The 13,752-nt window shown below is 41.5% G+C and overlaps 1 protein-coding gene across 5 annotated transcripts in view; it reads left to right on the top strand.

Annotated features, from left to right (window-relative positions):
• Window positions 1-13,752, top strand: part of EVI5 (ecotropic viral integration site 5) — a 73,606-nt gene that overhangs the window by 28,529 nt on the left and 31,325 nt on the right. For 3 of the 5 annotated variants that reach the window (XM_083511055.1, XM_083511056.1, XM_083511057.1), the window contains 9 exons: window positions 2,025-2,099; window positions 3,357-3,482; window positions 4,045-4,188; window positions 4,633-4,722; window positions 4,815-4,912; window positions 6,957-7,017; window positions 8,767-8,820; window positions 12,479-12,511; window positions 13,046-13,192. In XM_083511055.1, coding sequence (XP_083367181.1) covers window positions 2,025-2,099; window positions 3,357-3,482; window positions 4,045-4,188; window positions 4,633-4,722; window positions 4,815-4,912; window positions 6,957-7,017; window positions 8,767-8,820; window positions 12,479-12,511; window positions 13,046-13,192 — 828 coding nt within the window. The remainder of the gene's footprint in view (window positions 1-2,024; window positions 2,100-3,356; window positions 3,483-4,044; window positions 4,189-4,632; window positions 4,723-4,814; window positions 4,913-6,956; window positions 7,018-8,766; window positions 8,821-12,478; window positions 12,512-13,045; window positions 13,193-13,752) is intronic. The other 2 variants (XM_083511058.1, XM_083511059.1) reach the window with 2 other exon arrangements.

Raw genomic sequence — 13,752 nt, 5'->3', positions numbered from 1 at the left:
GCCTTCTTGATTTCAAGGATAAGTTCAGCCTTCTGCCCCACTTTCAACCAGTAGCACACATGCAAATGTTGACCGCCTACCAGTTAGGATTGCTGGTTTTTCACTTAGCACATTGGGGGGTAGCAGAGGGGTAAAATTGCAAACATGTCTTGCCTCTACACTCCTTCGCACAATCTGCACACAGCCCATTCTGTGCTTGTGTCCTTATACCAGCCCTACTAGTACAAAGGTTGAGAAAAGAGCCCATTAGGCAAATTTCCAGGTACATCTGTTGCTCACCGTTCTTTTTTCCCCTTTTCCATTCCTCGTATTCCATTCCTGTTGCTGCCTCCAGTCTTCCTTCCTGAAGCCCTCTGCTTCCTTCACTTCCCCACACTTTCTATGAGTGCTCATTTGACCTTTGGGTACTGTACTTTTCCTCCGACGTACAGATCTGCTTCCATTATAGCACCACCACGTAATTGATTGCCTCTTCCTCTTGCCATGTGTTTGTGGCATCCTAGCATCTCAGCCTGTAGCCAGGATCCTTGCAGGCTAGCATGCATACAACCTCTGGGTTTCAGTAGAATGTAAACTTAATTCAATATTAGCAGAACCTCTGTGCACTTCTTGTTTCTTGTGTTAAAGAATAATAAGGATACTATTGACGGTGATGTGCCCAAGAAAGCTGAAGTCTACAACCTGTATGAATTAAAGGGTGCCAAAATGACTTCTCGTCTTCCCCTGAATTGGCTCTGGAGGGTCTCTCTTCGGAGCAGATTTTAAGAGGCACATGGCAGGCTACAGGGGGAGGAGATGAAGGGGAAGTTCCTTTGCATGTCTTGGCAGCCATTCTTGTGCATGAACACTATTGCATACGACCCTGTGCACATTGATCAAATTCGAACCATTTCTTTTGGCTACTTCTGCATTTACTGCTCAAGACAGGGGCAGTGATGCAGGGGCAGAAATGGAAAACCGTATCCAGCGACTTCTCTGAGTTTTTAAATGTTAGCAGGCAAGTCCCCACATGCTTCTGCAACAATAAGAGCTAAAAACATGCTTGAAAGGTAATAGGTAGCATCCTCAAGAAGCAGAATTTTGTGACCGCCACCATATTCTGTGCTCCTTTGGATATTGGAAGTGGTTTGTCTTGTAGTGTAATATTTGTAGAGTGCGGCACCAGGACCTGGGAGGGCAGGGTTCAAATCCCCCACTCAGCCATGAAGCTCACTGGGTGAGTTTGGAGTCAGTCACCAACTCTCAGTCTAACCTCCCTCACAAGTTTGTTGTGAGGATGAAATTGGGGAGCAGGAGAACCATGTATGTACCCCACTATTCCTTTTTGTGGCTTAGGGCCCTCGTATTTATGGGACCGCCTCTCCTGGTATGCCCCGCAGAGGACCTTAAGGTCCATGAATAATCATAGTTTAGAGGTCCTGGGCCCTAAGGAAGTCAGATTATCCTCCACCAGGGCCAGGGCCTTCTCAGTGATGGCTCCAACCTGGTAGAGACCATGAGACCAGGGCCCTGCAGGATTTAACTTCCTTCCGCAGGGCCTGTAAGACAAAGCTATTCCTCCTGGCTTTCAATTCGAATTTAGCCTGGTCTTTTATTCCCCTTCCTTCCCTCCCCCTCCCCTTTTTATGAAGATTACCCGCTCTGGGATCCCACAGCTAATTCTCCCCTGGTCTCCTCACTGGCCCAAATAGAACTAATTTAGCCAGCTAGCCCTGGTGATCATCTAATGTTTATTGGATGAATTTCCCCTCTAAATTGATTTTTGAATTCCGAATTTATTGTTATTCACGTTTTATACTGTATTTTATGCTGTTTTTGTTGCATCAATTAAGTGTTTTAAATTTGTTGTTAGCCACCCTGAGCCCAGTTTTCTGAACCAGGAAGAGCGGGGTATAAATAAAATTTTATTTATTAATTATATTTGGAAGAAAAGTTGGTATATAAATGTGATGGGTTTTGGAAGCAGATGTGCAGTGATTTCTGCTGTTTGGAGTCTTACCAGTTTTGAAAAAAACATTTTCTAGGCTTATTCATTAGTGGACCGCGAGGTTGGTTACTGCCAAGGAAGTGCTTTCATTGTTGGATTGCTTCTCATGCAGGTAAGTAAACCACACGGCTTCGCAAAACTATATATTACTTTGGAATTTTGCTTTGTCCAAAGCAGTATGGGATGATGATAAAGCGTAACACTGGATTCACGAACTGGGGCTCTTCTTGTGGGGTATCTTAACTGGTCTTTACCACAGACTTTGAATGCACATTGTTTTACTGTAACAGTTCAGAAAATTCTAAGCCCGGGCTTAATGTGAGTCAGGTTGGAGCCTTGCTTCTTGTTGATCTTCTGGCGGCTAGCCCCTAGAATGTAAATGTGTATTTGTTCCCTGCTTGTTAAAAGAGAAATGTTTGGCCACACGTAGCTTTCCCCCTGGCCCCAGGCACAATGACGTTCATTCTGCAGAGATGTGATAGAATATAGTAACAGAAAACCTGTTCTACGGGATAAAAATTCCTGGGCAGACTTGAGATTCCCCACCATGGCTTTCATAACCCACTAACTCTCCTGGCTATTATTTTTATTATTATTTAATTTAGAAAAACCCTACTGCAATGTTTAACATTGGCCAGAGGTTGCAAGTGTTTGAAGGCAATGACAACAGTCAGACAAGCAAATCTCCGTTTAATAAGCCAAGTTATGCCTGATCTTCTTTCGTGCAAATGCTTCATTCTTCCCTTCACACAAGACTCAGGACAAGCCAGGAAGCTTAACTATGGCTTGCCTTTACATCTGAACTAGCAGCTAATGATTTCCACATTGTAGCTTGTTTGGAAGCCAACTTTAAGCCCCTCTGGCATCCTGTTCTGCCTGTTTGGAAGCCATCGGCCATAGTGCCCTGGTTTAAATGCAACGATGAACTATGGTTAGCTTGCAGCTTCCTGTCTTGTTCCCTCCCATGGAGAGGGAACTGTGTGCAGGAGCCAAAATCTTGTACAGGCTCATTAATCCGAAAATGGATAATCCAAATATGGCCAGTGCTTCCAAACCTGGGTGTGAGCTCGTAATGTAGGGAGTATCTGCAGTGCTTTTTCCATGTAACCACAGCCGCCACAATGAGACTACCAAGCCACTAGGGATTGAGAAACAGCAGTTCTCTTTTCACTTGTTCAGATACTGCAATAAAAAGCAGCTACAGATGAAAATTGGTTGTGAAGGGCTAGGAAACATCATTTCTCCCCCCACCCCAGATGCATACCTGTATGGTTCCTGTAGCCACGTGGTATTGGAAACTTTTGGGGCTTTTTTAGGGTGACTATGACAACGAGTAATAAGCTCCTGACTTGGTTCTCCTTCGAAACAGATGCCTGAGGAGGAAGCGTTTTGCGTGTTCGTTAAATTAATGCAAGATTACCGACTTCGAGAACTCTTCAAGCCAAGTATGGCTGAGCTTGGCCTTTGTATGTATCAGTTTGAATGGATGATACAGGTATATATAAATATATATGATATCGTTTACCAGATGCATGCTTTGTAGTTCATTTATTTTTGTTTTTAAAGTTGCAGATATTTCCCACTTTCTCAGCAGTGGGTTAGGAGAACTGGGTGGCAGAGAGGTGGAAGGCTGTAAATTAAAAGCACTTCTGAAAGGAATGGTGTGTAGAGAATTGGCCAGAGTTCAGGAAGTGGAGAGCAGCGCTTCAGTCTATAAACCCTGCTGAACTAAGAAAGTTGAACAGCTTTGTCTCCAGTATTTTGTTCACACTCCCTTGTTATCCCTATTTTAATACTCTCAGAGAAAACATCAGTGCTTCATAACCATTAGATGAACATTGATGCTTTCACACAGCAAAATGCAGAGCGATTCAGTCTGAGGTAAATTACAGAGAACTCTAATCAGTGTGTGGCCTTCAGATGATATAAATCATATTCTTGAAAGAGAGAGACCACCATTTCAAAGTGTAGTCCTTTAAATATATAGATAGATGCTTATTTTATGATTTATGAAAGTCTTAACTAAAAAAAACCAACAACTGTAAATTTTCTTTCAGGAGCAACTGCCAGAGCTGCATGTACATTTTCAAGCTCAGAGTTTTCATACCTCTATGTATGCCTCGTCATGGTTCTTAACTATTTTTCTTACATCTTTCCCATTACCAATTGCAACAAGAATATTTGATATCTTTATGTCTGAGGTAAGCTATTGTCTAATGCCTGTTGTCACAATCAAAACACTCTATCTCCCAAGGCAACTCTTTCTGATGTAGACTGTGGTTGTTAGTTGGGTTCAAGGGTGCCAACCTGAATAAAATATTATAGGGGTCCAGGTAAGGGACATAATTGATCACATGACACAACACATGCACACCATTTGAATGACAATGCCCATCAATTTGGGGGGGCGGTCCCCTTAAATATTTTACTGGGGGGTGGAAAAGACCTCGGTCCCTAGCAGTTGGCTCCTATACTGGGGTTCAACTTGACATTCTGTGTCAATCTAAGCGGAGCCTCATTTGTTTTAAGTGTGGCGCTGAAATCTGTCAATATTAATTTTGTCAGTATTCAGCTAAATGGGAAAATATATTTATATTAGATATCAGAAATGCTTACCTGAAATAAAACACATACTTTATTCCTAGGGTTTGGAGATAGTGTTTCGAGTTGGCTTAGCACTACTCCAAATGAATCAAGCAGAATTGATGCAGCTCGACATGGAAGGGATGTTACAAGTAAGCTAAATGTGACGTCGACATATCAAATTGCTGGAATGTTTGCGTATAATGTTGGTATTAATTACCGTGACGGTGTGCTTTGTTTTTAGCACTTTCAGAAGGTCGTTCCGCGTCAGTTTGATGGTGGGCCAGATAAATTAATCCAAGCAGCTTACCAGGTCAAATACAATGCAAAAAAGATGAAAAAGTAGGTAGTACGTTTTGCATAAAATAGCATCTGTGCTCTAAAACAGTTCCTGGGTTTTGAATTGCTTTAAAATCTTCTTAACGTGCTTCCGTTTAAGAGTCTCAGCAGTTTCTTTGCCAATGATACTAACTAGAGTACTGTGTATCACACTCGGGAGGCGGGGAATACATCAGCCACCTTGGCCTATGTTATCATACCTCATGTTACGGACACTTCAGGTTTCGTGTTATTGGGTTGTGGACCGCGGGAAACCCGGAAGTACCGTAACGTGTTACTTCTAGGTTTCACCGCTCACACATGCGCAGAAGCGCCAAATTGTGCCTGCGCAGACTCAGCGCTTCAGGATGTGAACACTGCGGGTTGCAGACGTGCCTCCGTCATGGATTACGTCCACACCCTGAGGTTCCACTGTACGCAAAAGCATTGTTAGCAAAGTAACTTTATCCAGATCAACTGAAAGTCACAAAATGGCAAACTAGGTATTGAGCTTCAGAAACTCTTCAGGCAAAACAGACAAGTGTGCCACTGAAAAAGAGCTTGATGGAGATTTGTGTATCAAAAGCTACTGTTTAGGACCTGATGGGCAAAAAATAAATAAAATTAAAATCTGTTTTTGGATAGTATCTATTCCTGTTGTTGCATTCATGGAAACCTTTGAGCCAAGTGGAAGCTTCTGTTTTTGCCCTTCTTCCCCTCTCAATTCTTTTAGTCATATAAGTCTCCACAGGATCAAAGAATCTCCAGGGAACTAAAGGTGTCCCATTAGATATAAAGTCTTAACTTCCTTTAAGAAAAGCAGTCTTAGCAGATCTACTGCTAAGGCCCTTTTTTGTTTTGTTTAGAAATCAATCTTATCACACTGCACTCTAGCTATGGGCTTTTGAAATGGGCTTCACAATTCCCATTTATAATTGCTTATTGAAAGCAGTACAACTTGGTGTGTGTTTTCTGTTGAGTTCTAAATGAGGCCTCAATTGCTGAAGCATGGGCACTTAATTCATGTATCGACAATTTCACGCAACAGTTTTCCTACAACGGATAGCTCAGTTGGTTAGAGCGTGGTGCTCATAATGCCAGGGTTGCAGGTACTATCCCCGTATGGGACAGCTGCATATTCCTGCATTAGAAGGTCGGCGGTTCGAATCCCCACGACGGGGTGAGCTCCTGTTGCTTGGTCCCTGCTCCTGCTAACCTAGCAGTCCGAAAGCACACAAAAAATGCAAGTAGATAAATAGGTACCACTCCGGTGGGAAGGTAAACGACGTTTCCATGTGCTGCTCTGGTTTTGCCAGAAGCGGCTTAGTCATGCTGGCCACATGACCCGGAAAAACTGTCTGTGGACAAATGCCAGCTCCCTCGGCCAGTAAAGCGAGATGAGCGCCGCAACCCCAGAGTTGTCTGCGACTGGACTTAACTGTCAGGGGTCCTTTCCCTTTTAAGGATATACATAGGAAGAAGAGGTTTACCTTGTTGTGTGCAGATTTCACAAGTTTTCTTTTTGCCAAGCACATGCTGGCAGGTATTGCTTTCCAGCAAGTAAACTTACAGCAAAATAGACACTTGTGTGAACTATTCCATGGTGATATTTTGTGTGGTTTTCTTTTTCTACTTCACTATGTGTGTTAAAACAAAACCTCATGTACCTTAAGACCATAGACATGGTGGAAAGAATGACAAAGAATCATGCCTTTTTCATGGACTTAGTTTCAGGGTAAAGGAGAGGAAAATCAGGTTTAGTGAATGTAAAACAAAAGCTTTGGTGGGAGTCAAGCAGAGGAATATTGACAGACAATCTGCACATTACTTATTCTGTTCAGCACATGCACACAATACAGTCATACCTCGGGTTGAATGTGCTTCAGGTTGAGCATTTTCAAGTTACGCTCCGCGGCAACCGGAGGTAACAGAGCACGACCTGCGCACATGCAGACACACAGTCGCATCTTACGTTCTATTCAGGCTGCGAACGGGGCTCCGGAATGGATCCCGTTCGCATCCCGAGGTACCACTGTACTAAAAAAAAGTCTTAATTTTTTCCCTTCAGGTTAGAAAAAGAATATACCACTATAAAAACAAAAGAAATGGAAGAGCAAGTTGAAATTAAAGTAAGTGGAATTTTGTGAGAGAGTGTTGTAACTAATGTGGATATTTTCAATCCTTACCTGGGCAGCAGGGACTATATGCATGCTGTCCTGAGGTTCTTGGAAGAAAGGCACGATACGAAGGTAATGAATAAATAACAAGTCTTTTGTGGAGGCAAGTGCCATATTAACTTTCCATAGTGCATCCTCATTTATTATGGAAAGCTAATATAGTACCTGTAACTTTCCACTTTTCAAAGGTACATTTAAAACAAAGCTGCAGTGAAAGATGTGTGGGCTGGGGATATGATCGTTTTGTGGAGAAATATGTAAGAAAATAAAACCCTGATGTGGCAGGCTCCCTCAGTAAAGATGCGAGCGAGGGAATGTGGCTGGGTTGAGGGTGCTTTAAAACTTAGACACTCCCTGGGAGTAACGTTTGAGAGGTCTGAGATTCTCTGTTTATGGCAGGGTTTGCTAATATCGACCAGCAATGACTCTTGATGATGTGAAAAGAAAACCCGTGACCATTTATCCCTCAGAGTAAGGATCAGTCCCGACGGAAGCAAAACTGGAATTTTACTTAAACACACTCAATGAGGGTTAAAGCCTAATGGTGACCCTGATAAGGCACAGAGCTTTTGTTCCAGTCAGAAATGCTTTACAGAAATAACTGAGAACTTTACTTAAAACTTCCACTTTAGAACTGTTTCTAATTAAACAGATTCCGCCTTGAATGGCTGTTTGTCCTGCCCGTAAGAACTCTTCCAGCCCACTTCTAGGATCTTTTCCTTCCCCTCAGGGAAATATTCGTGAGTTGCCCTGCCTAGCAAATCCCTATCCACCCATCCCAAGTCCTTTCCAAGCTCTATCTCACAGTTTTAACTGTCAGCTTTTCTCTTTTAACTCTCTGTTCTCTCCTGACTGGTTGACGCTCCACCCTGCTGTTTGCAGCAGCGTCACCCAAAGTGACTGTCAGACCTTAAACTTACCGTATTTTTTGCTCTATAAGACTTTTCCCTCCTAAAAAGTAAGGGGAACTGTGTGTGCGCCTTATGGAGCGATTGCAGGCTGCGCAGCTATCCCAGAAGCCAGAACAGCAAGAGGGATTGCTGTCTTCACTGTGCAGCGATCACTCTTGCCGTTCTGGCTTCTGAGATTCAGAATATTTTTTTTCTTGTTTTCCTCCTCCAAAAACTAGGTGCATCTTGTGGTCTGGTGCGTCTTATAAAGCAAAAAATACAGTATTTTTCTCAAAGGTTCCACGTTGCATTCCAGCAAGGTTTCTTTTTTTTCTTTCTTTTTTTTTAAAAGAAGCTATCTGCGTTGTGATAGCAAGCAATTTAGTAACACTGATAATTTCAGAAGGCCTTCTACTGATCTGAATTAACAGGCGGCATCCACAGTCTTGCTTTCAAGGAAATGTGGTCAGGATTTAGCTGGGCATTGGGCTGTATAACTTATAATTGTTCAGCTGACCTTCCAATATAACAACATTCATAGAAGCATGACTTCGCCACAAGTGTGTGGAATCAGTACTCTAAAGTAGAGGCACCATGCATATAAGGTGATCATTGGGACTTCTCAATTTAAATTGCCCATCTGCTTTGAAATTCTTATAAGGGAATAATTAGGGGAGAAATCTAGGATGTTTCCATGTAATGTTTACCAGGTGATATTGTATCTTGTAACTTCAGTGGGCCTTGAAGGTTACTAGATTCTTCCTCTCTTCTCACTGCATTTAGGTCTCAGCTAATTTTGCTTGCTTTTCAGAGATTACAGACAGAAAATAGACTTTTAAAACAGCGCATTGAAACATTAGAAAAAGTAAGTATTCTAGTCACCATTATCCTGTATTTGATGACAAATTTTACAATACCAGTGCAGTTCTGAATAGTTGTACTAATATGAATAGCATGGCAAGAACAACACTGCTAATGTCTGCTTTATAGCAGTGTCATGATGCTTCATCATAATTAGACAATTTAGGGTTCTAAATTATGAGCACTTGCTTTCCGTACAACCGTAACTAAAGAAGTGAATTCAACAAAGCGTTCTGTGGCCCCTTAATAATTAACGGTTATATTGAAGAACAAGGCATTGGGTTTATGAAAAGTCAGGCAATGAAACTGAAAGATGTATGTAATGAATTTTGGATGGAAGATCAGTGTCCTTGGACAATCTCCTTGTTGGAAGGAAGCTGGAACAAAGTTTTGTGCCAACGTTATTTTGGTTCTTTGCATCACCAAATGCACTGAAACATTAAGCCAGGTGTCTGAAATGATTTCGCACTTTGCATAACCACCGTATAGAATATATTCAGAAACCGAAAGCAAGTTTCTATTTATTTGTTTTTGTTCAGCACACCATAGAAGCCACAGCACATATACAGCTTTGACTTGCAGTCTTCTTTCTTAATTCAGTGGCATTCTGTTCAAGTTCAATCCCTGGACCGAATAGTACAATGAAGTTGAGAGAGTTCATTCTTAATTTAGGTTAAAGCAGATATCTCTAACAAAGTGTGGTAGATAAGGGAAGGCTCTTAGTTTGGATTATGATTTTTGTTCCCAAGCAGGTTGAGAGCAGAACACCCACCCTTCTTACTTTTTTCACCAAAGAGCTTTGGAAAATAAGGGCTTCTCGCTGTTTGTATTCTGCCTCATCTCAATCTCTTGGCCCACTTTGGCTTCATGAAGAATCCTAACTGTACCTGGAAACATTTTCTTCCTTCTCCTTCTTATCTTAAAGCCACTAGAGCTTCCTTCTTCTTATTCCAAGCATGTGGACACTACTGATCATTTGATAGCTAGGGGGAAACAGGACTGTGGGGTGCCAGAACCAGACAAACCTAGTGATAGACGAAACAGTCATCCCTCGGGCTGTTGAATGGTGGTGCTCAAACACTTCTTGAAACAGGAGAGTTGAGCATTTCTGAATAACTGACACGGGCGTAATATGAACAGTTTATAAAGCGCTGAGGAATGTATGCTTTTATTTTTTTAAAAAAAAATCCAAAGTGTTCCATTTAGTATAGGCAATCTGTTAATTTGAGTAGTTTCAGAGACAGTGTTTGAAGCAAAAATCTGAACTGTGTTTGTACCTAGTTGTGTTGTGGGCGGGTGTTTTGGACGCCTTGGAAGAACTTCAGCTCCATTCTTTCAGCCTCTTGAAAATATTCGAGTATATTGTGGGAAAACAATCTTAGGAAGTCATCCTCTCCTGAGGATCTGTTCTTTACATGTCACATTGGCCTTGACTAGACAATGGGGTAGCAAGCCTGAGGCAGCATGTTTGTCCTCTAAGATGATCCTCTCATTCAGTGTTGCTGCTTTTTTTTAGTCCCACTACCATGGTAATACTTTGATCACTCAGTTCTTTCAATGGGCAAGGGCAGTTGGAGGAATAGGAGATCCCATTATCTTTATTTTCTTTTCGTTTTGCCTTAGTGATAGGGACGCGGTTCTCTTAAAAAGAGGAGGTTTCTGTAACATTGTCCTGTTATAGTCTGAGCAAGGTTGTGATATGTTTTGCTTTATTGTTCTGAATTCCAAGACAGTACAGAGTTCTCAAACAAAATCCACATTGATTACCTTTCCAGTGTTCAGGAAACGATGGCATCCAAACAGTGCAGGTGATGGAAATGTCTAGTCCAGATCTAACCCAATCCTTCCAAAGGTTCTATAGACTGTTTTCCAGTCTGTTGCAATTGCCCTTAGCACCTAGAGACCCTGACAGCCACCTTCTTGCCAATGTGCCAACCTTACAAGACTTTAAGCTTGCTGTAGCACAACATATAAGCTTCTGGAGACTGATACTCGTTTGTTAACCATTGTGAGAGTGACTGGCTATCCTTTTGGTAGAAGGCAAGCTTTCCTTGATCTCTAATACAGGTGTTTCTTCTTCAAGCATTGAGGCAACTCTGAAAGGGCAGGTTTCGTGTTTTTCTACACCCAAATCACTTTCTCATGGTTTTTCTTTGTCACATGAAAATTTCCTTCTGCCCAATAATCTTACGATATTGTGGCCTTTCCCCTTGGCTCTAGAATACTTGTTCCCATTAATCAGACTAAAGAATACGCTGTCTATCTCTAGTGGATGCTGAATAGTAATAGATTGGATTTCTTTTTCTGGCATTTTTTTCTAGGCCTCCAAGCCTTTTACAGCTACAGCTTCTTAGTTTTTGAAATTATAGTTGGCAGAAGTCTTCATTTGTGACTTAAAAGAGGAGTTCTCCCTGTGTGGGGAGTGAGGTTTGGTCTTTTCCCATAAGTGTGGAAAGTGAACTTTTTCCAATGTGCATTCCTGGTTCCAAGGGGAACAGGGCGGCCGTTACTGTCATAAAACAAAAGTAGGAAAGCAAGATGGAAATTCTGTTCTTAAACAAATCTCACTTCAGAGAACAATTGTGCGTTCAGCTTGAAGATAGTTTCCACCTAATTTATGCCAATTACAGTGGTGCCTCGCAAGACGAAATTAATTGTTCCACGAGTCTTTTCGTCTTGCGATGTTTTTCGTCTTGCGAAGCACGGTCCGTCGCAACTGCGCCTCTTCAAGCGGCTTTAAGAAAAAAGCGAACAAACTCGCAAGACGTTTTCGTCTTGCGAAGCAAGCCCATAGGGAAAATCGTCTAGCGAAGCAACGCAAAAACCGAAAAACCCTTTCGTCTAGCGAGTTTTTCGTCTTGCGAGGCATTCGTCTTGCGGGGCACCACTGTAATACAGTTCTACTTTGACTGATACAGTTTCATTTGGCTCTTTGATGCAGCAATTTTCATGTGGATGTGTTAACAGTTTCTGCCCTCTCTGTGAATTTATAAGTGCATTAAGGGAGGTGTAAACTAACTGATGCGTATGGGTTAAATTGTACCTTTCCAGGTTGAAAGCTGCCTGGATTGTTAGATTGCTGTGAAGATTCTAGTTTGCTGCAAAATCAGAGCAAGGGAAGATTAAACTGTAATAGCGTTAGTGATAAGAGTTGTCCGAAATCAGATCAGATATACTTTGCATATATTCACTGTTCTTTGTGCCTGACATTCTGCATCACTGGACTCCTGCCTTTTAAATACTGCTGTTGTACAAATGGCTCTGCCCCTTCACTAGCTGAACTTTGAAAAGTGCTCAAATTATACCTCCTTTCACTTCACAAAGCTTGATCAAGTGAGCTCTACATGAATTTGCATACCGTATAATGTTTGCTCCATGCAATAAACTGCCAACTGAAAATTAGACAACTTACCCTCTTTAAACGAATATTCTTAAATTTGAAGCTCGGTGTTGTTTTTCTGAATATAACAGTCTTTTGCCTGTGCTGCTGAGATTTGGCTGTTAAACTGTCCCACCTTTAATGGGTGAAAAAAATGAATATTTGGGAGTTCATTGCATATGGAAAGTTGGTAGAATTTGGGCATAATTCTCCACCATTGATTTTGTCACTTGGTTTTCCTTTTTTTCTCTTACTCCTATCTGAATTTTTTTCCTTTTTGTAGGAAAGTGCTTCCTTGGCAGATAGATTGATACAGGTATATACTTCTTTAGTATCTCACTCTTTCCGATTCTAAAAAAACAGCTTTCTGTTTTTAATGCATGCATTAATAACTACATGCATTTTTACAACTGAATATTTACCCTAGTAAATTTAAACAACTGTAATTTAGCAGCTCTGTGTTAGAATAATATTTAGGCATATCTCTGCACGCTCATTCTAATGGCGCCTGAAATTCTGAGTAATTGCTGGGCTCTAATTCTGTTTCAGCACTAATTCTGTAGACCAGCTACAAAACCTCTAACTGATGTGCATGCACAATGGAGTAATATATGCATGAACAGACCTTCTGCTGAATGCAAATACACAATTGACCTTGCTGGCGGATACTAAAAGCATTTAATGCGATGCAGTGCTAAACTGCCTTTACTTCGCTAAATTGATGTACTGGCTGTAACAGTTCTGTGATGATTTGCAAGATTTTAACCATATGGCAGAATAAATATGTAAAACTCTCGGTCTTCCCTGGATCGGTCCTCCAATTGCTTTAAAAAGAAAATTATGTCCTAAGGGACAAGTGACAAGGGCCCTGGAGGCTGAGGAAAACTACCTCATAAAACGGGAGCTGGCCACCATCAAACAGCAGAGTAATGAGGCCATTACTAAACTGGAGCAAGCTGAAAATACCATCAGGGAGCTCCAGCAACAGCAACAAGGGGTAAGGTACCTGGTAGTAACCTAATCTCTTATCTTTCTCATTCACTTCTGGTTATTTCTGTTGGACATGGCATGATCTCTGTTCTGTTCCTCTTAAATATATTGCTTTCTGTGATATCTGCATGGATAAAAATTAAGCGAAAACGAATTAGCCTGTTTTAAATAATTAGATTAAGGGGTTTCTAACCCTCCAGAGCTTGTTAGACTCCCAACTCGTATCACTAGCAACCAATATAGCCATAGAGATGATGGGAACTGAGAGTCTTGGTGATGCATAAGGAACTTGAACAGAGGACAGAGTTCAATGCAAAACAGGGCTCGGCTGGGTTGGAATAACCAAACCTTAAATCTGCTTAAAGGTGGATTCCTCCTCTATCCTTAGCCTGAGCTTGACGGCAGGCCTTTAGGTTGATCATCCTTAGCACAGTTTTCAAAATTTTAGGGCACCACCTAGTGGGAAAAAAGAGAAATTAAATTTGACCACTTAGGCAGTAAGGCGATTGAACTTTGTGTGACTGACAGGTGAATGTGCTTAAGATGATGCTGTACAACCAATAATTT

The sequence above is a fragment of the Podarcis liolepis genome, assembly GCF_965112155.1.
Source record: "Podarcis liolepis genome assembly, chromosome: 6".
Taxonomy (NCBI): Eukaryota; Metazoa; Chordata; class Lepidosauria; order Squamata; family Lacertidae; genus Podarcis; species Podarcis liolepis.
This window is presented reverse-complemented; position numbering and strand designations above follow the sequence as displayed.